At 41.6% G+C, this 24,435-nt stretch overlaps 1 protein-coding gene across 6 annotated transcripts in view; it reads right to left on the minus strand.

Moving 5' to 3' along the window:
• Positions 1–6,909: 6,909 nt before the first annotated feature.
• LRRC28 (leucine rich repeat containing 28) overlaps positions 6,910–24,435 on the minus strand; it is a 51,097-nt gene continuing 33,571 nt past the window's right edge. For all 6 annotated transcript variants that reach the window (XM_032699976.1, XM_032699978.1, XM_032699977.1 and 3 more), the window contains 4 exons: positions 19,786–19,888; positions 16,218–16,393; positions 13,866–14,025; positions 6,910–11,336 (listed from right to left, as the gene is read on the minus strand). In XM_032699976.1, the coding sequence (XP_032555867.1) occupies positions 11,264–11,336; positions 13,866–14,025; positions 16,218–16,393; positions 19,786–19,888 (512 nt within the window). In that variant the 3' untranslated portion in view covers positions 6,910–11,263. The remainder of the gene's footprint in view (positions 11,337–13,865; positions 14,026–16,217; positions 16,394–19,785; positions 19,889–24,435) is intronic.

The following is a 24,435-nucleotide window of genomic DNA, read 5'->3' on the forward strand; positions in this document are numbered from 1 at the left end:
TCCTTACAGGAGGATATATGTCACCTTTTCAGTACATTCACAAGACCTGTAGGAGCTTGGGAACAACCAGGCAGATATCCTGCCCAAGGCATCAAAATGTCACTTGGCAAACTAATGAGGGGATTTGGAGTAACACTGTCCCCTCCCAGACCTGTCCAGGAGGGACGTGGCACCCCAGGGGCTGCTGTTGTGTGAGCAGTCACAGCGTGTGCCCGAGGTGACGGACAGCTGTGGTGTGAGCAAACCTCTCCCAGCAGGACTGTCTAACTCCAACTTAAAAATTGAGCTTCTGTTTCAAGTCAGATTTTCCCCTGATGTGCCTCATCCTGCCCAGAGACAAAAATAGAGGAAGTGAGAAAACAGACCTTTATTACCAACTGCAGTCCCCACTGCCCAGCAACCAGCTCCGCGCTCCATGTCAGCCCTGCATAAAGAGAAAATAATAAAACCCAACAGCCCACACGACCCACAAAATAAAATATAGACAGCATCAGCCTTTATGCAGCTCAGGCACCACGTGTCTGCAAGCTGAGCAGAGCAGAGCTGCAATCCTTGTCCTAGACACTGTCTAACCTCTGCTCCAGCTCTGAATGCGCTTCAGGAGGTGACCACAGTCGTGTCAGTAGGTAAGCTGGGTCTCCTCTCCTGCTGTTCCAGGATTCCTCAGTGTTTATCTATACATAGTGGACCACTTGTCATTTGTTTTTTTTCCTTGCTGGAAAAGAAAAGAAGAGCCAGTGGATACGATGGTGAGGATGATGCAACAGTCACACCAGGGTTAAGCTGTGTGCAGTTGTGGTGGGGAACAGGAAGAGGACTGCAGGCTGCTGTTGGCATTGCCAACCCGTAATTACCCCTTAACCAAATCATGGCTACACCCTGTTCCGTCCAACACTTGGGATTTCCAGACTGAAACAAATCTCACTCAGGCTGTGTTTCTATCCCTCCTGATGTCTTTAGTGAGGCTTCGAGGGTCCCAAGTCCACAGGGGACTTGCTTATGCAAACCTGGTATTTAACAAATGGTTTGGCTGAGCCAAGGTAAACAGGCAATGGGGACACCATGGAAAGCAAAGGAGCAGTTTGAGCTGAGGGAGCACATTATGCCCTCATGTTATTTTATGAGGAACACATTGGCCCTGAGGGAAAAGTGAGAAGAGACAAATCTCAAGTCGTTATATAAAAGAGATCTCTGTGTATCTCCCCAGCCCACCAGAGACACCCACCTTCTCCCCATCCATGGACTTTAGCGAGGAAGGGCAAAACACCTTGAACTGTCTGCCATCCCTTCTTATCTCCTATTTCTCTCTGCCCTGCAACAGCCCAGGGACACCATTCCCGATCCCAGGGCTGCACTGCAGTGTCCGACCCCGCAGTTCCCTGGATGCAGCAGGGCAGCAAGGGAGCAAATGCCAGAGCAGCACCGTGCCCCTCTCTGCACGTCCCTGGGGACAGACCAGGACCTCCCTGCTGGGCACTCTGTGTGACACTGGAGCCTGGGAGTCTGGGCTCCAGGGAGCACGTTCAACCTCTGGCATATAACCCTGCAATCCGATCTCCATCCTTTCCACGGGGCCATCCCTTTCCACCTCCACCCCTCCCCAGCCTGGGCACCAGCTTAACCCACCTGCTCTGAGCTGTTAGTTGGTCAAGTGTGCTTCCCTAACATGGGATTTATCTGCAGTTTCTGGGATGCTGAGAAGCTATCCCAACCTGGACAGGCCGGATCAGGGGGACGAAAGCCTTTTGAGCTGCTGCAACCACAGGCTACAGACCAGTCAAGCATTAACCCCCAGGACCGCTCCCAAAGCCGGCAGCAAGAGTCCAGTTAGGAATCTGAAAGGCAGTGAGATCTTCCCACAAACAGGCCAGCCCTTTGGCAGAAGGGGGCAGGAGGGCCAGGGCAGCACACAAACACAAGCTCTCATAAGGCCATAAAGAGCTTCTGTTTCCCGACACTCTGCAAGAGCGGGAAGGCGGAGGCAGGGAAAAGCAGCAGTCCCGGGCCACGTGGCAGGTCAAACCACCGCCCAGTTTGTTGGCATCCTCTAAAGTTTAAATATGCTTTGAGCCAGCAGTGAATCATCCCTGGCAGGTAAGAATGATATTAATTTATGACATGCCAAATGCAAGCAGATCTTTTGGTGTCAGTCCAATGGTTTTAGTCTTATTAACACACGGCGGCGGCTCAGGTTGCAGCTGTGCACATTAAACTCTGGCAAGTGGCATTTTAAACAATGACAAACTTCAGAACAATCACTCCACACATGGAGCCAGGCCAGGCAAAACTGAAGGGTGGCAGAATAAAGGTCAAGGGGGGAACCTGTTTGTCTGGGAGAGGAACAGGTGGCCCGCTTGGGTTGCTGTAGGGTCTTTAAGCTGTCTGAAGGACACAGTCATGGATCATTTTAACCCATTAAGCTGCTTAAGCCTTCCCTTACACTGGTTTGAACTTCAAGAGAGTATTAAATCTTAAAGAGCTTAGTAATACATCTTGAGGAAAGCTCTCCCCTGTGCTTATGCATCCAGAGTGCACATGCTGCACTGTGGCCCTGCCCGTCCTTCCACCGACAGCAAGACCCCTCCGGCAGCTGAACCAGACCCGAGCAGTGAAACACAGAAACCAGAGCAAGTCACACTGGGGCACAGACAAGGGGAACACGGCCCCATCACCCCCCTGCCACTCAGCAGGCCCGAGGACACTGTGAGGAGCACAGGCCAGAGAGGAAAAAATCATCCCCTCCTCAGTTCCTCCCTCACAAGGGACACACGGCGGCTGCCTCGGGTGGTTCCGGGGAACTCAAACCACATCCAGCAAGGAGGGCTGGGACAGAGAGGGACTTCTGAGGGCAGCTCCTTACCTTGACACGTGGGCAGTGCAAAGCCAGTCCCAACCATTCCTGCCAGCTGTGTTTGCATCAGAAAATATGATGATGGAGACATAAAAGACATTTTCATGGCAAGAAATGTAAATATTCCAAGCCATGTTTCGAAGCTGTGTTTCTCAATTTGAAAGATATCAAAATAAATGTTTTTTGAAGTGTCAAAAGCCAGATGTTTTAGAATAAAACAGCAGAATAAGACCTGACATGTAACAATGTTTTCCAATGCAGTGCTTCCAAAATGATTGTTTTCAGAATTTTTAATTTGCCTCCCCTAGCCCAATCTTATCTTTGTAAGCAGAATTTTAATTTTCCAACCAGGTACTTCCCAAAAGAAATAATTTTTTAGCAATACATCAGATCTGGTTAAATAAATACAAGGATTTAGCTGCACAGGAGATCTGATCCAGAACAGAGCAGGGTGTAAATGCATAAAGAAATAGTTATCTCAGATTTAAATAGCAGGTGTGTGGATGTGCTTATTCCCAAATGAAATTAAAGGAATTAAATTCTTTCATAACAAGGCACTTTTATTCTGGAATAGGAGCATCCACATATGAAGTTAATCAAGAATAGCTAAAGCCACAGGAAGGTCTCAGGCTACTGACTGTAAGTGAAAACAGTAAATTCATTCTGCCTCTTGGAGCTTCTTGCTATATAACACACCAGATCCCCCTGGATAAATGTTCCTGTAAGGAAAAGACTAGTCCCAGCATGTCTGTGAGCACCTCATGATAATACTTCAATGAGATGGACTGGAATCAATATTTTTCATCTTGGCAGCTTGGGGCCAGAGAGGAGGAGCTGGGCACGGACAGCCACTGACACAGGAAGGGGGGCTGGAGTAGCACTGGCTTGGAAAGACATTTCTAGCCAGTAGGTATCAGCTCCTGCACCATTTGAGCTTCCAGGAGGAAGGAGGGAAAAAGGAGGTAATTAGAGGTTTTCAATTCAAACCTCCCAAATATCTTTCTTGGGATCAGACATAGGTTTGGCCACAGTTTAGGTCGAGCTACTGGAGAAATGTGAGCCCCCCTGTTTCATAACAGAGGCTTTAGTGCCAGGATTACATAGTGCTAGATCAAAAACCTGATACAAAGTACTGATTTATTATAAATGAATTCATTACTTTAGGTGAGATCTCCTCAGTTCATCTGCAGCCAGAACAGCACACACATTTGTGAGGTGGAGAACTGCACAGAAATGGGATTAGGTGGTTTTGTCAGATGCAGCACAGACCTGTGTCACTGTGCAGGTAACAAACTGCTTTAATATTGGTGACAATGGGACCACATCAGGGGTTTGTACTGACCAGAAAGGGGAACATCATTTTCTGGTCATGAGTGAGGACTGAGAGGTCAAAGAAGGGCTGTTATTTGCAACTATGGAGGCAGAGGAACAGGAGAGGCATTACACTGTGAGAGTAATGAGTGCCTCAGCAGAACTATAAAATCAATCTCAATTCTTCAAAGAGGCAAGATACAAAAACCTCCCTATCGTGGCAGCTACTCAGTTTTTATAGAAACAAAAATATAGAACAGTAAGGTGTGAATATACAGAATAATTAATCCTGGTACTTTAAGCCATGGGGTTCTCTATTGCCTGGACAACTCCCTGCTTTTCATCCTATTTTAAAAGGAACACTTACCTGTAATTCAGACAGAAGACCTTGCCAGCCCTATTCCAAGCCGGGCTTTCTGAAGAAAGTTAAAGCTGTTTTTCTTGGTAATTCTTCTCTTCATGTATCATCCACATTGATTTGGCTTTTTGCAAAATGAAACCAGAGAGCCAACAGAGGCAAGGCAAAGGCAGCCAAATCCAGGTCCCTGCTCAGACTGCTCTGAAACTCCAGTGCCAGAGAAGCAATCACAGTTATCACAAACTGACCCAAGAATATTCAGCTTGATTCCTCTAATTGCTTAGACAATAAAAATCAATGGTTACAACTCTGTAGTATAAAGGAAACCTAATAAGATTGATGTAATAGCTACAAGTGCAGAATTCTAGGATCCAGCAGCAGAACAAAAGCAGAATGGGGCATATTTGATACCACCATGGGTTAATATTTACCTGTAGAAGAAACACCGGTGATCTTTTTAAACACTTTTTTCATGAGATCCAGGCAATGTCATCAGCATCTTCAGGCTGTATCTGCATTTTATGATGAATTATGTGCTCTTTCTCAAACAAAATGTTAACGTTCCAGTGGACCCTACCTGCACAAAAGGGGATTTGACAATGCATTTTTTGCTTTCTTAATATAATGGTTCGATTTGCTGTTACAAGAGTGCACTTAGAGAACATTCATAGTGCAACAACCAATAATCAAACCAGCACTGCATTTTTCATTACAAGAAAGCTTTCTCAACTGATCTGAAGAAAACAATTTAGACATAACTTGGTGAGGTTCACAGGTGACAGCAGAACACCCTCACAGCACCGGCCCACAGTCGTATTTAGCAACAGGACAGGCACCCCTGAGTGACAGCTTTCTCTGGCAGAGAGAGCCAGTCAATATTTACATTCCTCATGAACATACAAAAGAGCATCAGGGTACTTGAGAAATTAGCCCTTGATTGCCACTTGGAAGGCATCATCAGAAAGTCAAATCACTTCAGCACCTCCAGCAACAGAATCGCTTTCGTTCCTGAGGCGAGGAACGAGTCCCAGATGTGTCAAGGTCTTTCCCTGGGAGCTGGAGGTGTCTGAAGGGCACAACGGGTGCTGGAAAAGCCTGACATGAGGGTTTTATTACTTAAAATGTGAAAACATAAAGAAAGGATTCGGTCAACTCTTGCTCTCTTTCTTGCTGAAGTAGCAGACACAAATCTGATAGTCCTGAGCCAGCTCCAGGGAATACCAGGAGGATTCTTCAGTGCAGAACACTCTGCTGGACCATTCAGTGACTGCTGAAGTTGGGGGACACAGATGCAGTGGTTCAATTCTGCTCTCAAGTATCCAAAATGTCACCACATAGAACAGCCCTAAATCTCGGCTTGGAAGCCACAAAACATCCAGTGCCTTTCCAAGCGAGATCTCAGCTCCTCTCATTTCCTGCATACAATAGCATTATTCAGCCACTGAAGTTTCCACTTAGCTTGCATTTATGCCAAGTACTTTTAATTGCAAAGGAAAAGGATGTTAAGCTCTCCCATTTCTTTCTTTCTAATTCATAAGGGACACAGCAGTGGTTGGTAAAAGTTAGAGATTAAGGGTTGTTCTCCGCCCATCTCACTCATTAAGGGACTCACATCCTCCTCCTGCTGTGGGCAAACTGAGGTTACCTACAGCACAAGGGGAGGCAAACTCACACTGTCACTTGTAAAACACTAAAAAGGCAAGTCACTGTAAAGTAACTACAAACCAGGCATCAGGGAAGTCTGAATGGCATCTAAACCCTGCAAGGTTTACAACTGATGTGTCATCTTGACCAACACAGGTCCCATTCCATGATGGATGTGCAAGTAGTCACCCAGTTCTGTAACTCAAACAGCATCCAGCTCAAAGAACTCATCGTGGAGAGCAGCAGCTTTGACTGAAGCAAAGTGCTGCAGAGCAAGGAGGGAAATAACTGGAGAAACAGATGCTTAATTTCTACTTATTTTTGGCAGCCTTGTTCCTATGATATCTGTTAGATGAGGGAGAAAAGCTGCTGAATGCTGCTTAGTACGTAATCCATGAACCACAGCCACATCTCTGGACTGTCAGGGTGGCAATACAGTCCTACTGAAGCCTATTTTTCTTTCCATCAATCCGTAGAAGGGTCTGAAGTAACATTTCCATATGGCTTTTGTTCCCATTATGCAAGATCTGATGAGCTACATTGTCTGAGACAAAGGGATTAAGTGAAATGGTGTTTTGGGCTTGCCAGTGTTTTAAGTGGCATCACCCCACCTCTTCAGCCTTGGGACAAGAGACTTATTAGCTAATTACTATGTAAATGAACCAAAATGTAAATTAAACGTTACATTCTAACATAGCTTAATAGCCCCAGGAGCAAGAATTTAGTTGACTTTAATGGACTGTAATTCTATCCAAAAATATAGTTTATTAACAGGCACATACAATAAATCGCACCACTAACTTTAAATAAACCATCTAGCAAGCTCACCTTCACACTGAGTGACATTTGGTTAATACAGAGCAAGAAAGCAGTTCACATATGCTTCCCACAGACACAGAACGAGCTCAGTTGCAAACCAAGTTCGTTATAATCAAAAAAAAAAGGGCACATAAAAGCAAAAGCAATGAAGACTTCACATGAGCGTTGCCATTTCTTTCCACCAGACCTTTGGTCTCTTACAAAATAGGTCTGTAATACAAAAAGTAATAAAAACCTCTGGATTCAATTTACTCAGCCTCTCCCATCACAAGTTAACTATAACATTTTGCAACAACATGAGTAGTATTAAGAGGGAGGTAAGAGGCAAAGTTAGTTATGTCTTGGAATCAGATCTATGTCCAGCTGCAGACAGAGGCTGCCCAGCAGCAGCCCTCGGCTCCAGTGTCGCTGTCCCAGTTTTTGCAAGAAATGCAAAGATGGTAAAACATTCTTCTCTCTCATCAATTAAAGGTGATCCATCCTCCACTGACATCAAGGCAAAAGTTCTGTCACCAGTGGTACTCTGGTCATCCTCTCTGGGCAAAGGGGTGTCACTCAAGTCTCCAGCTCGGCTGTGATGTCAGTAAAACCTGACACGCTGCTGCCACCCGGGTGTTAGCACAGTCCTGTCCTCCCTCCAGGCCAGAAAAAGGGATTCAGCAGAATTTGATCTGGAAGAATTGAAGCCAACTTGGCAGTGAACAGCTCTGCTCTGCTCAGAGCAACATCTCAACCTCACCAAGTAAATAGAAGGGTTGTAATGAACTTCGGTAGGAGCCCAAGAGAAGCATCAGGTCCAAACAGAAAAATACACATTTCTTGGTATTAGACCTTGTTCTTCACACAGGAAAGGACACTTGTATTCCTGATCCTCTGGGGGATGAACAGGCAGGTTCCCAAGAACAGTGCTCCACATCTAACAGCGTCAGAACCACTCCAGCAGAATTTTTAAACAAAGCCAGAGATTCCTCCACTTCCTTCGTGCCAGAACAAAAAAATTACCTCTGTACAGGGCTCCCATTTTATGAACATGGTGCCTGTTATCACAACCTAAACAAAAATTATGCCTGTGCTCCCTAATTATAATAGGACTTAATCTTTGCTCAGAAAAATTTTGTAACAATATCCATGGGTTAAAGACTTATTTTATCTTATTTCTCTCCTGTACCTCTTTGCAATGCCTAGAAAAAAACCAAACCAGAAACTTTTCCTGCTTCCATCCTAAGTGAAGAGTTAAGATCTACTTTTATGACACAAAAAGTCTTTTAAAAAATGCCCATTTTTTAAAACTGCTGGAACCAGATTTTTTGTAGTACAAGGGAAAATTTATCTTGGTGGGAACTAACCCGACAAACAAGAGCAAGCAATCAAAAATTACCTAGGAAAAAATACCATTAAAGAGAAGTGACACCACTCAGCAACAAGCTCCCTCTCCCCTCTGCAATTTGCATAGCTGGCTTTCATGTTTGCTGGTTATGAAATACTCTTCCAGTAGATCTACAACTTTAGAAAAATTTGGACAAGTGAGAATGGAGTTATTTTAATCTAGAACAATATCACCCAAAGATACAGATGAATACAAACACTGTTTGTACCAAAAAAACATCAGAGAAACATGAATTTAAGCTGGATTTTCAGACTATATCTTGGCTTTCCTCTTCCTTGTTTTATAAAAATAGGGTATGACATTTCAGCTTCAATTGCATGTTTAAGTCATTTATTCATTGAACATTCCATTCTTGAAATATCTATTAAAGTGTTAGTTAAGATTTATCCTGCTCCTAGAACGGGCTAAATTTCTTCTGAACTGCACTTGTAGACAATAATAAAGAGACTGATATGAACTCAATAAGAAATAATTAGGTTATGGGAAGAAGAAAGAAAATAATAAATAAATAATGATAATAACAATAATAATAAAATCAAGCTCCACTCTTCCTATCTGACTCCTGATAAAACAAACACTACTGCCTTTTGGGTGATCACAAGATTTAACTCCAAAACAATATTTACAGACTGAATAGTGATATAAACTGTGATTTAAAGTCTGTAACTTGCTGTAAAAACTTCCAAGATAACATCTCCTTCATAGACAGAGAAAGCCACAGCAAAAATAATACTGAAAATTCCTGATCAAGAGTATTGTATCAAAATTAATACTTGTAACACTACCATAGTTCTCTTATCACCTGTTTAAGACCAGTGGATTCTGTCCTGCACTTGCACATTTGTGACACAGGTATAATTGTACCTGGGCAATCTCCATCTCAGCTCTGTGGTACTGAAGGAAAAGGAAAAAGCTGGGGATGGATTTTTTGCTGCCTCAGCAGTGAAGCCTGGGGGGTGGGCAGGTCTGTTGGGAGACCCACATCCAAACACAATCAGAAATCCAATAGCACCAAGGCTGCTTGGACATGGCTCTTGCCTCTGCTGCAAAGCAGATTTAATAAATGGGATTTATTTTAGAAAGTTTCACAATTCTTAAACAGTAGATGATACTTGCATTCCTGAAGGATTAAGTTCTACATTTCTTAATGCTAGTTCAACTCTCTAAAAACCAACCCAATAAAACCAGCAAAGATTTTACAAGTAACATGCACAACCTAAAAATTCCACCCTCAAAACTGCCTTTTTGGTACACTTTTAAGCTCTTAAGATGCTCTATTTATTGAAGAGATGCCAGGAAGCCTGCAGAGGGAACAAATGCTTCTTTGGCAAAAGGAAAACATTTTAATGCCTCCTGCCTTCAAAGTACGCACACCTCACCACAACATATGCTAATACCCGACCAAATAAGTCTCTTTATCTTGCCATTTTTATAACAAACTGTTTCATTCATATCTATTTCAGCTTGTAACTACCTACTGCACAGAGTAGCACACTGTGCTAAATCAACAAGTAGTTTATACCTAAGAAATAGTAAAAAAAAAAAAAAAAAAGCCCAACACATGATATTAAAAAAATATTATATATTCAAAAACAAGTCAAGAGGGGCTAATTTTCTATAAACCGTTTCAGTAGAAAATCAAAATTTTAAGTCATGTAGGCAATTTGGGCCTTTTTCTCCAGCCTTTGTTCTATATTTAAAATGAACAAGATTTAACAAAGAAGGATTCCCACAAATGTGACAGTGAGTGGGAATTTGCACCAAATCTGCCATTCGTACATGAAAACAAGTGTTAGAGCCCTTCTGAGCAGCTGTCTCTGTATTATCCCTGTGCATGGAGACACACACCTGCCCCTGGATTTCCAGCCTTCTCCAAGGCACACCACTCCACTGACACACTTGGACAAATCAGCCAAATGCTGAATCTAGAAAAAGATATCAAGACCAGCTCTTTGCAGATCAATACTCTGCAACCGTAAAAATATAATAAATATAAATATTTACTGTCATATTACTAGTTTGTTTTTTTTCCCCAAGGGAAATTGCTACTTAAAAGTCATTTTCTTCCTGAAGAATTCAAAGAAACAAAAGGGGAACTGTTTTTAAAAAATATAAAATTCAAGCACTGAAACTAAAGAAAACACATCCTCAAACAGGCTGGAGCAAGAGCCCTTAGTGTAGGCACCAGGACCAGCCTTCACTGAAACAGCATCTTCAGTCTCCAGACATATCCTGGTTATTCCAATTAAATCAGTGTGGCATTTAATGATGCTGGAAAGAAAGATCTGCTTTTAGTATGTGGATTTAAATACCACAGATAACTGTCAAAGTCGTGGTACACAACTGGGATAGATCTGCCGGGGGAAATATTAAGACGAGAGGGAGGAAATAAAACTGAATTCTATGGAAAAGTCACTGGGATCCATCAAAGGTTTCTGTAGGTTAGAGCTGTACACCTGATTCTGGCTGCAGAGGTGAAGAGGATGGGGATGAGTAACTGAAAACTTATTTGCCATAAACTAAACTTTTTTTTTTTTTCCCGTTGGAGGAATGAAACTGCCCCAAATGATGCAATGGGTCAACCTGAAGACAGACACATTTGAAAAATACTGGAAATCCTGAAGTCAGAGCTTGTGAATGTGTTTGGTTTGTGTGCTGCCTTGGAGGAGAGAGAGAAGTTAATACTTTTAAAAGCTTGGTATTTACACTTCTGAAAAGTTCCCGCAGCTCATCCAAATTTGATAGGGCAGGACTCAAGTGCCTCAGAGTGTTCCTGACTGGGCACTTCTGCTGCTTTGGCACACGAGCACACACAGGGTATTCCAGTACCAATGGATACGACATCTAATGCAGCTTTACACTGGCAGCACTCCTGAGTGGTTTGAAATGTTTATCAACTCAGTAGGTCAAAAGTCTGCAGACACTGGGTGGAGCAGCAGTATGCCACAAAACTAACAGTTGTCCTCCTAGAAGGGAAAAAAAAAACAGGGGAGGGGGGGAACAGTTGTCAGTAAAGGTTAAAAAAGCTCCTGGCTCCATTCCACACAGACAGTGTGCTGGTTTGTGAAATATGGGATCAGCCCATCTCCCCCCTCCAGAAAAAGCAGGTTCATTTGCTCTCTCTGAGTGCAGGGAAGCACTGCAGGGGTTCTCAAGACCTTCCTGGTTTCTCCTGCACTGGGTTTAAAGCAGCAGCGTGTGGTTTGTGTGTCTGGGCAGGGTGTGGCTCGCTGTCACAGCCAGCAGGTTTAACAGCTGACAGGAAAATAGCTGGGCAGCTTCAGCCCTGCTCATGTGGTTCTTAAATTACTGCTTGTAGGCACGAAATAACTGCAGTCCAGTGTCCTCCCTGGGCCCAGATCTTCAGAGAGGACGATGGGCAGGCAGTGCTGTCACTCTGTGCCACGTCCCACGGCAGGGATGGCAGTGGGACAGTGTGACAGGAGCCTCACAGTGACCCCCCTCCTGCCCCATCCTGGCAGGAACCTACAGATCTGTTTTGGAAATATAAAGATCTGTTTTCCACTAACCCAGAAATCACACTTCACCCATGGCATCTGTGCTTTTTCAGACACAGAAATCCAGTTCAGCACTTCACTGTCCTTTCCTATAAGAGGACACAGGATGTGATACAGAAATCCAGCAGAAGTTACTGGCATGGATGTGGCATTTGCTAATCAGGATCCCTACCCTGTGTGTTTTCATGGTCACTTTAAGCTCTTTAGAACAGAAACCCTGTCCTTCACATCTTTCTAAACCAGCTATCACACCTCCACAATTCCACATAATCTTACCATGACAAGAGCACGAGCTACAGAGATAAAGATGACAGGCTGCCCTGTTTAGATCTCATTTTCTGTGGATTTGCATCAAATGTCAGCTACTTAAGACTGTATTCATTAAGGCATTTTGCAGAACATACTACATTCTTGTCTGAGGGACGGAATGATAAGTATTTTTTAAACAAGTGAAAACTGTGCAGAAATGTGTATTTTCAATTATTACATTTTAGAATGTTAATATAGTGTTCTTCCAAAATAGCCTTAAAGCACGATTTTATTGAGTTGTAACTTTAATAATGCCAAAGGATGTCTCCTGATACATCTATCATCTCATAACTGAAAGTTCCACAATGAGCAATGCTCAGCAATTAATTAGAAACTAATCCAAACTCTCCTGTTGTTGGATTATTTTGGGTCATATACAGATTTAGTGACCAGCAAGTAGGCTCCATCATTCCTTAGAAAATAACACTGTTTAATGCTTGAAAGAAATTCTTTATAGCATGATTATAGCATTTTATGCCCCTATGAATATTATGACTGTAACATAGAAGCAATTTATTTCACTCCACATGAAGTGCATTGAGTTTCCACACATGACTGACGTGTCACAGAGCGCTAAGTTGAAGAACACAAGCTCTGCAATCAGATCTTTCTAGGAGAGATGGCTTCTCCAAAATAGCATTTATGGAGCCTTCTGGCTGCTGCCCAGATCTGGCACACCTAGGTTGCTTTTATTTCATATAGCTGAAGTGCTCACAAACCAGATACTGCTCATGTCACAGAGTCCCAGCGAGCCAGGCTGTGATACAGCTGTGTGAAACAGGTACCACCACCCCAAAGCAACAATTAGTCTGTTTGCTTAAAGATCTTCCTGTTGAAAAGCAGTTTCTTGCTTTTATGGAAGCTAACTATCAAATCAATGGATTTCAGCAGGATAGGGGCTATGTGGTATTCTTGTGCATTATATATACCAAAAATCAGAAACATTCCTTTTTAAAGCCCCTTTCTTTCCTCTCCACATCTTTAGGTATATGCTTTGTAACTAATGGCTTGACTTCAATTCTCTAACAAGAACTAACATCACATTTGCTTGTTTAACTCCAAGTGACTTAGCTTTAAACCTTTATTACTTCTCAAACAGTAGAAGTAGAACCAGCTGAAACTTCTCTGATGATGCTTTTCCATTGCAGATTTATTGATATTATGGTTCATGGTAGGCTACAGTATCCCCTCAAACAAGGACTAGGGAAATAATCACTGCAAAGCAACAACTGTTCATCTTACAGATATTTCCTATCTACAGCTCCATGAGGGCAATATTCCCTGAACCATATCTCAGTTCTGAGTCCCTGTGGTGGTGGCACTGTCCTGAGGTCAGGGTTGGGCACCATTTCTGTCCCAAGGCACAGAAGTGCCAGGCATGTTCTGCACTACCACAAACAGGTCAATCCCACCACATCAAAACCCTTCCCTGTCTTACACCAGGTGAACAGGCAAATGTGGAGACCCTTTCTAACAGTTCAAGAGGAGTATTCTGTTTGTCTTGTGAATAAAATATTTCTCAACTTTTACATGCAATCACAGGCCAGGGGCTTTAGATGTGAAATGCTGCTAAGTTAAAAAAAAAAAAAAATCCTTAAGAATACGCTTTGTTCCATAAGGTGTTTTTCTTCCCAAATGAAACCCCGGTGTAATTTCCTGTATAATTACCCTTGATGCAATCCTGCCATTGGAGTTTCCCTCAAGGGGAAGAGCTTTGGGTAGACAATGGTAAACATAGGCTGGCTGCAGCGGTGGCAGTGTCCCAGGGGACAGTGCAGCAATTCCAAGAGGCTTTTGGGCAGTGAGATCGGAGTCAGAAAGTTCAAATCTGGAGCAGAAAAGAAACAAAAAAAAAAATATTTGTAACAAAAGGATTGCATGATAAAGTCAGACACAACAAGCACAATCCATGAGCAGTCCAGGAAACAGCTGCCTCACATTCTTAGGGCCTTGTCAAAACAACAGCGAGGTAACACAAAATACCACAATTAGGGTGAAGCACACGGTGCTTTCCATGTGCAAGTTCAAGAAGTTGAAGTTAAATGTACAAGTTTGGCATCTGTGGGAGTAAGATTAACTGGGCCAAAATATCCAGTTGAAAATATTACAGCACAAGCAAATAATAGAAAACAGTAACAGATCATAAAGGATTTTTTAGACACACAGATGGTCTAGAAAGGTATTTAGTAACTAATACAACGTTCTGAAAAGGACATCAGTAGTATTGTCCTAAAATATTTCCACAACCCATCCAGCAGGATAGCTAAACTCACTACAAAGCCCAAACTCCTCCATCAGCAAAAAGGGATCTGCAATATTTGGAATTACTTGAAATACAACCCAGCCCAGCGTAATTCTCACAGGTCCAACCACAGAGACCACTCTAAAAAGATCAATACGTTCCTAATCTGTTAAATGTAGCCCCCACAGCTTACAAGATGCTGTAATTTTCACCAAATGGAACTCCAGGGTCATTTCTTGGGAAAGAGCCATCATTTTCTTCCCAGGCTTGGCCCAAGCCACAGAGTGTTTTATAAATTAAACCCCACGTGCTAATCTCCATCTAGAAACTGAGAGACAGCCAAGGCAGGTGAATGAGTTTAGGTGCTGAATAATCAGGACAAGATGCAGTACCTGATAAATCAGTTTTAGGTATCACACTGGTTTCAGCTTTCAAACCCTGTAAGGTTTAACCCCAGACAAAATGTACCAAGCAGCTCCACTGAGGTGACAAACAGGACATTTGCGTCAGAATGAAAAGGTCACACTCTGCAGCCAAGCAAAGACACAGGAAAAGGAGTCCAGTCACTTCTGTCACTTCCCCAGCAGCCACCAAGTATTTAACAGCACCCCTGAAACTGCAAATTTAGGCAGTGACAGATCAAATCTGCTACTTTAATCATACAGTGCCACCTGCCTCCCCAGCACTCCATGACCCTACACCTGCCTGAACCAGGCACTTCTGCCTCCCCAAAATGAGGGTGTTCTGGTGGTGATGCCCACAGTCTTTAGGAAGGTCACTCAGAATAGGACACATATGTGTGTGTATGTGTATTTAAATCCATCTGTTCTGCACCTCGCCCGCAAATAGGTATAATCCTCACAGCCTTGTAAAAACCACCTAGAAACCATTTCCTAAACTGGGTTTGCAATACTCCCTTGCTATTTCCAACCCAAACTTCTCCGGCATCTTCAGGAACCACGTTCAGCTGGATCCCAAAAATCATTGTGTAAGTCACAACTGGGTGAGAAAATGAAGACCTCCTTGTACACCTTTCCTGGCAAAGCAGTGGTTCAGCAGTGAGGATTTACTGCAGAGCTGAGGTACAAGTGACCCCTTCCCACAAACCCTCTAATCCTTCCATTGGAGCTCTCCACCCTTCTGCTTTCTTATTGACCTTTAAAGCTGAGAATTCCCAACACAGCATCAACAGGGGGGAGTCACAACACATCTAAATCTGACCAAATCTGCAGGTTCCCATCAGATATTGCTAACTCGTGTGGTTGCAGGATGCAGACCCAGATGAGCCAAGGGCCACTTTAGAGCAGAGCCTGAACTGGGGCAGAACTAAAGCAGCTCAGCTGTCAGGCTGTGCTCAAATGGCCCAGGGCTGCTCACATTTCTTTTGCCTTATGTATAACAAGTCTGCCAGTTCAGGATTGTGCTGCCTGGCAAGGAGTTGCATTGTTGGCTGATGCATCTGATCTTGCCTCAGGAACTGTATTTCTCATCTCCTATTTCCATTAAAGAGTTTCTCCTGCAAAGAAAAAGCATCCTTCTTTATGCAGTCTTCAACTAAGAAACCATTTATAAGCACCACTTGACCTTAGAAATAGTTCTTTGGATCTCTGGTTTTTGATATTGGACATTTTTGTTCTAATACAGCATTTCAAACATAATTTGATTACATAAATCTTTTAAAATATAAATCCTTTGCCCAACTCTTTGAAACGTTCCTCCCACTGCCAGAAAAGCACTTTCACTATTTCTGTCATCTGAAGAATGTAGAAATTTCATACCTTTCAAAAACCTGTAGTAGGTGTTATAGAGGGTCCTCATGGCCAGTTCTTGCAAAGGCAGCACATGATCTGTTTCTGTCCCTATAGATTTCACCTCTGCTGGCAGGAACACAGTTAACTGGCCTGATGAAAAAGAGAGCAGTTTCACCTCTGAAACTTGAATTGGAGAACCACAACTAGAAGGACACAAGACATTTAGAAAGTGGTTAGAAAAAAAAAAAAATCATAAAAGTAACTTTATGGGGAAACCCAGATGACCAACCCAAAGTATGCCTGACACTTCTCCAGTGCAGCCCTCAAGGATTCCTTGCAGAGGGCAGGACATGTTGGGGTTGGACTGGGTGACCTTCAAAGGTCCCTTCCAGCCCAAACTATTCTATGTTTCTATGTTGAAACATATTTTTTACAGATTCACACCTTCTGTGATGTGCTAGTCATCGGACATCTGGAGGAATTACTTATCAAATAACATAAAGCAATGAGAACACAATCCCCAGGGGGTGAACCAAATGCACTCTGTGCCCCTTACTTTGTGCTAATCTCTTTTAGCCTCTGAATTCCATTGTTATTAAACATTTAATGTAGTGGAGCCTTTCATACCCAAGTTTGTTTTCTGTGTCATGGATCAACCAGTTGACAGTAGTCATGGATTTCTCATTTTTAATACATGAGGCAAACTCCAACCTCAAAAAGTACATTTTAAGTGCCACAGAGTCCCCTTGGAGGTGAAGGAAAAATAACAACAGCGGGAAGATATCCTAGTAAATCTACCAGCCTTGCCCTTCCCAAATCATATATGGAAAAGGGAGGTTATTTGGATCCAAGGAGAGAAAGTGAGCTTGTAGTAAAAATAATAAGTCTTTACGTGATGCCTGTTGTGAGTGATCATACCAGAGAGACACGCAGAGGAAAATTCTACTCAGAGCTTGGGGAAGTCAACAGGGGAATTGGAATTGTTTATGACAACTGAAATTTGAAGCCAAGAGCAACTTGTTAGGGCCAGTCCTAACGAATGGAACAGAAACACGAATTTGTCAGCCTTCCCAGATATTGGACCTAAAACTGAGGTAACTACTCTCGACCTTATCAGATGTGAAAGGAATCTCACAGTACTTCCCTGGCAACAAAGAGTCTCATCCCTCCTGATTAAAGGAGGAACAGCCCAGAGAAACAACCAAAAAAGAGCAGCATCAAACAGCAAGTCAATATGGTTCTTCTTAAATATTTAATACTTTCCCACAAACCATTAGTGGGATTAAAATGTAACTGGGAATCCAGAGATCCACTATCCCAACAGTCCATTGCCCAGCAATGCAGAGCCAGTGAGTTATCTATCACAACAAATGAACCTGTAATGTTTTATTTTCAAGCTGATTAACCCCTTACCACCCTCACGAGGGAACAAAGCCATAAAGTCCCTGCAGTTTCTGCAGTTCAGAGCTGGGCCATTTGGTCTCCTTTATGTAAAGGGTGAGGCTGTTAATGCCAGACACAAAATCCAGGGAGGTTAAAAAGTGGAGCAGAGAATGGATTAAACAGCTGGGAAAAAAAAGGAGTTGCAAAGAATCCTGAGGAATAAATAACTGGGGGATAAAAAGCTGTGACCACCTATTGGCTGCCTCCTCCAAGACTGACAGATCCCTGACTGGGGCCTACGAAATCCAATCTGCAAAAAATAAGATCAAAATATATTTTGAGTGCTGAGATCATCACCTCTCATATAAAAGGCTTTTTTCAGCCAGTCTGACTGCAGGATGCCCAGACAGAGATCCATTACTTCCACAATGCAATTTATATTCTATTTTCAGAAATCAAGCTTTATGTTAGTAACAGCAGCTTGTCAGATTTTATTCTCCAGTGGATGACCAGACAGAGCACTCAAGCCTGGATTGTCAGTTCTTGCCTGACCCATGAAAACCTCAGCCTGGTTACTAATGCTTTCTTGGAAAGAACACAGAAATTCTTCACATGACCATTATTACACAATTTTAAAGTCACTCAGCACATTATCAAATAAAACCTTTGGGTTTTTATTAATATATATAAGTGCTCCTCCTATGCTGAAAATTTTTCTTAAAAGTAATCTACGATGTTTGAAGGTGGTTTCACAACAAAGACAAGTATCTTCTTGGTGCACAAATACAAATATTACTTTTCTTACTAAAAATAACGTCTTTTTATTATTTCTTATTAAGGGGAAACCAATTTATTCCACAGAAGCACAACAAGAATTAATTTCATTGCAACACTTGCAACTTGTTTAGTCTCTTCTGTGCTAGATTTAAAATACTAGATTGTATAATTCTATACTAGACTTATAATATCAGAGATACTGCAGTTGGCCTCACCAGCAGTGCACATGTAATGACAGAAAGAAAACTGGTAGTATCTTCACAAAAGGTCAGTGCAAAGAGAAAATTATTTTGACTAAGTATAAAATGGTATCTTAAAAAGTAAAAAAAAAAAAAAAAAAAAGACATGGTTGTATGAAATCACCTGAAACAGGCAGGACAGTTGGACCAAACTTGTTGGAACATTTCCTGCACTGTCATTAGTGGGTTTGGTCACAATCAATACATCTCTTACATTTAAGTTTAAATTAATGTCTGTCTTACAATTTACAGTCAGTTCTGAAAGAACAAAGGCTAGAATTTATTTTTCCTGAAAAACAAAACTGGTACAAGCTCGAGAGTGCACCCACTTCAGAACTGTAATCCAAGTGCAAGGATTTAAATATCACCAACCAGCTGACACAGGAATATTAGAAAAACCTGGAAATGCCAAGACTCAGCAGCTCCCATATTGCAGCAGAGTGCAGGGTGGGAATTTATATTTAATGCAAGATCTGCTGAGAGGGAGTATACCAGAAATTTATAATTAGAGGGTAATGGGGACAATCCTCTTCTGATCAGTTTTACACCAGTAAGGCTCCATTCATCAGTGGGGCTGCTCCTAATTTATGCCACTGTCAGGGCAGAAAGAATTAAGCCAGTGTCCTACACAGACCACTCTTTTCTTGCATCTTAACCACAAACATGAGACAGCCTGGGATATTTTTAAAATCCACATGTAAAAATAAACCTGTCAATCCATAACTCCTAAAAAAAGTTACTGTAGTTAGTAGGTACCAAGACCTACAAGAAGCTGGTGCTGGGATGTAAAATGAGTGACATTCCAAGACGTGGCCCATAACTTACAGAAATGTGAGAACCAAACAGATGCTGCAACACACTTAAAAAAATATTTTGTTCAGTCTTTACTTCTGGAAACTGTGGTTGGCTACACTTTTGGCCAACCTTTAAATTTAGCTGTAGGCCTCAGATTATCATTACAAATTCCTTCAGAGTAACTGCTCTGACTGCTACAACTCAATACTAAAATACTGAAAATCAGCAATTAACATAAAATACTACAAAAATAAAACAGAACTGGGAGTTGCACTAATCCCCTCAAGGTAACATCAGTTCTGAATCAATCACAGACACACAAAAAAATAGTCAGTTGTGTAATACAGGGGAATTTTTACAAGCAACAGGTACACAAGACATCTGAATTAATTCATACCTACCCACTGCAACCAATGACTTTATTATACAGATAGGATGGGAGGCCTTTCAGGTGAATATTGTTATCCACATAAACATATTGAAGCTCTCGAGAACGACCTAAATCTGGGTTTAGAAAACAAGAAAAGTCAAGGGGAGAAGGGATGACACAGTAACAATCATAAGCAAAGCAGTTCTCTTTAATTATAAATAAGCTAATCAGACTCAATGTAAGCAAACATAAATTAGTACTCCTCAGTAGTAAAATTTCAGCCAGTGGTTTTATTATGGATGAGCTGAAAAGCTGTTTAGAGGAAAGCATTTAAAAATCACTAAAACAAAACAAAGCCCCCTTTCAGGAGCCCTGAAAATCCCATTATAAATAATTAAATTTTAACATCGACAAGCTCTGAAGTCAGTTTGAAGCAGCAAAGGGACAATTGATTTCAAATCCTCAGTGCATACTTCAAGTTCACAAGGTCAAACCTGCTTTCATTAAGTGGCCTCATGGCACTGGAATCACAGCTTCCCTATCTTTGGGAAAGTGGTAAAGACAGGAACAGGAATGTGTCTGTCCCACTCTCACTTCCCCAAGAGGATCCTTGCCTGGGTTCATCAGCCTTAACCAAGTACCACTGCAAACACCCAGAAACAAGCCTGTGTGATGCAGTAAATTAAAGAACACGAGAAAACAGAAAGCATTAAACTGCTGAATGTTCTACATCCAAGGCTGTGGTGCAATAAGTGATCAATATTTCTGAAGGTGTGCTGCCTGCATTACTGCTGCTAAAATATTCATAGCTGGCAGGCAAAAGGAGCAAGAACAGCATGATTAAGTAGTGCCTTCACAGACCAGAAATCTATTAACATACCTTGAGATAGGACTATATAGGTATGGAATTAGTTTATTTTGTTTAGAAAATTAAATTTAAGTTTCTTGGAAGGATTCTGAGAAATAGTAACTTTGCTTATCAACAAAACTAGTCAGTGGTAAAACCACCTGCTATTAAAAGTTGTGACAAACATAGTATATGAGATGTTTAAAAAGACACCAAACTGAACTAAAAAGAAGAGTCTAAAAGAGTTTGGGGCTGATGTGTGGGATCATCTGGGCAGCCCATCTCATCTGTAGCTCCTATGCCCTTCCAGACAGTGGCTCAGGGAGAGACATCTGTGTTTAATGCAAAGCACAAACCACTGAACAGTGTTTAAAGCCTCTGCCCGGGAGGGGAGAGAGCTGAGACCAGCCAAACTGCATCAGGGAAAAAATACAAATAAAAAATCTCTATACAAATAAAAAACTTCTATGAGTACCTTAGAGAAACAACTTCTGTGAGTACCTTAGAGAAACTAAGATAAACAAGCATGTGGCTGAATCAGCCAAGACAATACTAATATTGACTGGCTTCCCATCTTTATCCACTGTCAGTTCCCTCAGCTGGCAGAAGGATAAGGGTGACCAGAGGGATGGGCACAGCTTCTGTCCCCTTTGGAATTGTGGGCAAGAACAGAACAAAAATTGAAACAATTTGCATGATATTTCTACTCAGAAATTCCATTTGGAACAACCATCTCTTCTAATTCCCTGCTATGACAATAGGTAATACAAGCCCTTTATTATGGAATAGTTTTCTTGTGCACAAGATCTCTGGACACCACTCAGTGCAGATAATTTGAGTGATCCCTCCCCAAATGTGTGGCCATCCTAAAATACACTGAATGTCTTCAGCTGTCACCCACTTGAGTGGCAGCTGTGAGCACCAGAAACCTCAAAAGCTCACGCTGAGGAGTGACAAAGTTATCAAAGCTTTGAGACAACAAGTGATGATACCAACAGAAAATGAATAGATTCCTTTTCTCAAATAAAAACAGAATAAATAAGTTTTGGAGGTTTTTTTTGACTCTGAACACAGGCCCTTGCCCTGCAACAGTCTATGGAGGTTTCAGGGACCATAATTTGGGCTTTGTTTAAACCAGAGTCACTGGACATGAGGGGACACATTTGATCACATGGTGCTTTGAGCCTGTCCCAAAGACTTTCTAGTTCCCAGAAATATCTGCTGCCTCCATCAACTGCCCTGCCCCAAGAAGGGAACACAAATCCCCCTGCTGACTGATGGGCACTGCTGAGAGATGCACCTCTAAAACATGGTTTATTTGGGCTCAGTAATGCAGGGCTGAAAATAGTAAATAGTAAAGTTCTGGGATATTTTTAGATGAAACAAAAAACCACTGTTATCCTACAATGAATAAAAATATTGCAACACCATAAAATGCTGTGAGGCTGGTAAGGAATCAGCCAATAAAATTTACAGCAGGTAGCAGGTGGATGGGACATAAAATGCTCAGAGAATGTCCCCTCGTGCTGCAGAAGCCAATTAGCCTAAAAACAGCAGAAAACCACGGGTTGCTGGGGCAGCTTGAATGTGCTACAGTTTAACTTATTAATTTAGAGAATGGCAGAAAATTTTTAAAAGAGGCTCATCTTGCTGGTTCCTACACAGATGTATGCAAATGGGCTGAAAATCAGGCAAGTCAAAAAAAGCCCTAAAGCTGTTCTTTTCATATGCACTGAGAGGGGGGAGTGAGGCTGCATCTCATCTCTTCCCTCTGTCTTTATCTTAGGCTATGTTTAGATTCTAAGTTCTGAGTTGACTGCATTTCCTAGGTAATTAAAGCAAATTTTTGGATGTTAGACAAAATATCTCAGTAGGAAAAATTCAATTCCCAAAGCCAAATAGCCTGTAACTATAAATGTTCCTTTGATATAGTTTCTTTGCATTAAATAACCAAGCATCTTCTACACTCCAAAAGATTTTTTTCTCCCCCAGTTTCAAACACTATCCATAAAGTTTAAATTTAAATAAATCATCACTTTGAAAAGCTCTTTGTATCCCCTCCACATTAATTTTTATGTCTTATATCAGTCAACAAATATTGTCAAAAGTTCTCTAAAAACCACGCTTCTGAAGGACTTTGTGCCATGAGGAAGCTGCCCATCTCTGAAAAGGCTAAAGCTACAAAGAGGGTTTTCATGTGGCTTTTGCAAGCACTGTACTGTGTCTAAAACATTTCCACTTTCCTCCTTCCAGGCTCCCAGATCAAAGACCTTTCTCCCAGAAATGACCAAATGCCATGAGTCCTGAACAAACCCCAATTCTATTTTTTTTTCTTTTTCTCCCTCTTTTTTTTTTCCTTTTTTTTTTTTTTTTCTAACCTCAGGGCCCTGGCATATGCATTCCACATGGCTGAAGATGGAACAAAAGCTCTTGTGTGGCTGCACTGATGCTCTTTTAACCATACTGTGAGGGCAAGGACACAAAAGCACCATATACTGAGGTAGAATAAGACCTTTGTTTACTGTGCACTGATAATTACTGGACCCTTTTTCTAAACAAAAAGTGCACATAAACCCTCAATAAAGTGATATAACACTGAATATCTGCTGTCATAACACCCCCCTGTACTGTCAGTACACTTGAGAATTTATGGCCTATTTTAATTCTAGTTGTACTTAATTACATAAATCATTTTTCTTTTTGCAACGTCATGAGATTCACATTTCTGCTTGCAGTGGAATTTGTTTTCAGGCACTGGAGCATCTCTCAATGCTAAAAAATTTTAAGTTACTTTTCTGTCAAAAGATAATTTATATTGTAAGTAGATGGATATAAAATGATCAGCAGATTTCCTGAGACCTTTTACTGGGGCAGCATGAAGTTACCATGACAATAATACGACTGTCCAGGATGCAGCTTCCAGTTCAACTTACACAGACAATTTGGGGGGCTGTTTTTATAAATTAGTTTATTAGGAAGGCCCACAAAGGCTCAGATCCACAGTGTCTCATTTCTTTGAATATAAACTGAAATATTCAAAGCCGAAAACCAATAATTTTCATAAAATACTGGCATATCCAGCAATTAAATGTATTCTGCAGAACAAATTCCTAATTCACTATTGTTTACCCACTTGCTTGTTTATGTACCAGTTCTGAAAGTCAGAGAGTGGGATCAGGTATTTTTACTGTATTTTGTAAAAGTAATTAATTGTGTTACACTGTTTTTCTTAAGACACAAGTGGCTGCAAACTTAAAAGAATGTACAGAGCAAAAAATTTCCCTAGTCCTTCTCCAGCAGTGCTGTGCTACCACTAGAATAAATCTAATTTATCAGTCCAGGAACAGGAAAATGCAGATTTCCATCGCCTTTAACAAGAGGTTCCACAAGGGACATACTCAGACAAGGAAAAATGGATTCCTTGGCATAAGTAGATGTCAACCAGCACGTGAAATAAATAAAGTAAATCTTGCCTTAAAAAGCATTAAGTAATTTGTTCCAAACATAATTCTTTTAACATGGACATGTCTAATAAAAAAAGAGAAAGAACCCAACCATTCTGTCAGGAGATGAATAAATTATCTGCTTTTCAACACAAGTCCCTAATTGCAAAGGATTGTTGTGACAATACTCACTTGAATATCACTTGCAGATATTTCTGCAGTACCTTGCACTGCTATTTAAGGTCCTTACTCAGCCATTAACTAATGAAGTGGAGTTGGAGGTAAGAACACACACAAAACCCCCATTAGCCAACATGTGCAGCAAGCAGAAATAATGCCACAATTATGCCTTAACTTCAGCAACACTCCAAGAAAAATATTTTCCCGTGCA

Source organism: Chiroxiphia lanceolata, chromosome 12 (assembly GCF_009829145.1).
Source record: "Chiroxiphia lanceolata isolate bChiLan1 chromosome 12, bChiLan1.pri, whole genome shotgun sequence".
In the NCBI taxonomy this organism is placed as follows: domain Eukaryota; kingdom Metazoa; phylum Chordata; class Aves; order Passeriformes; family Pipridae; genus Chiroxiphia; species Chiroxiphia lanceolata.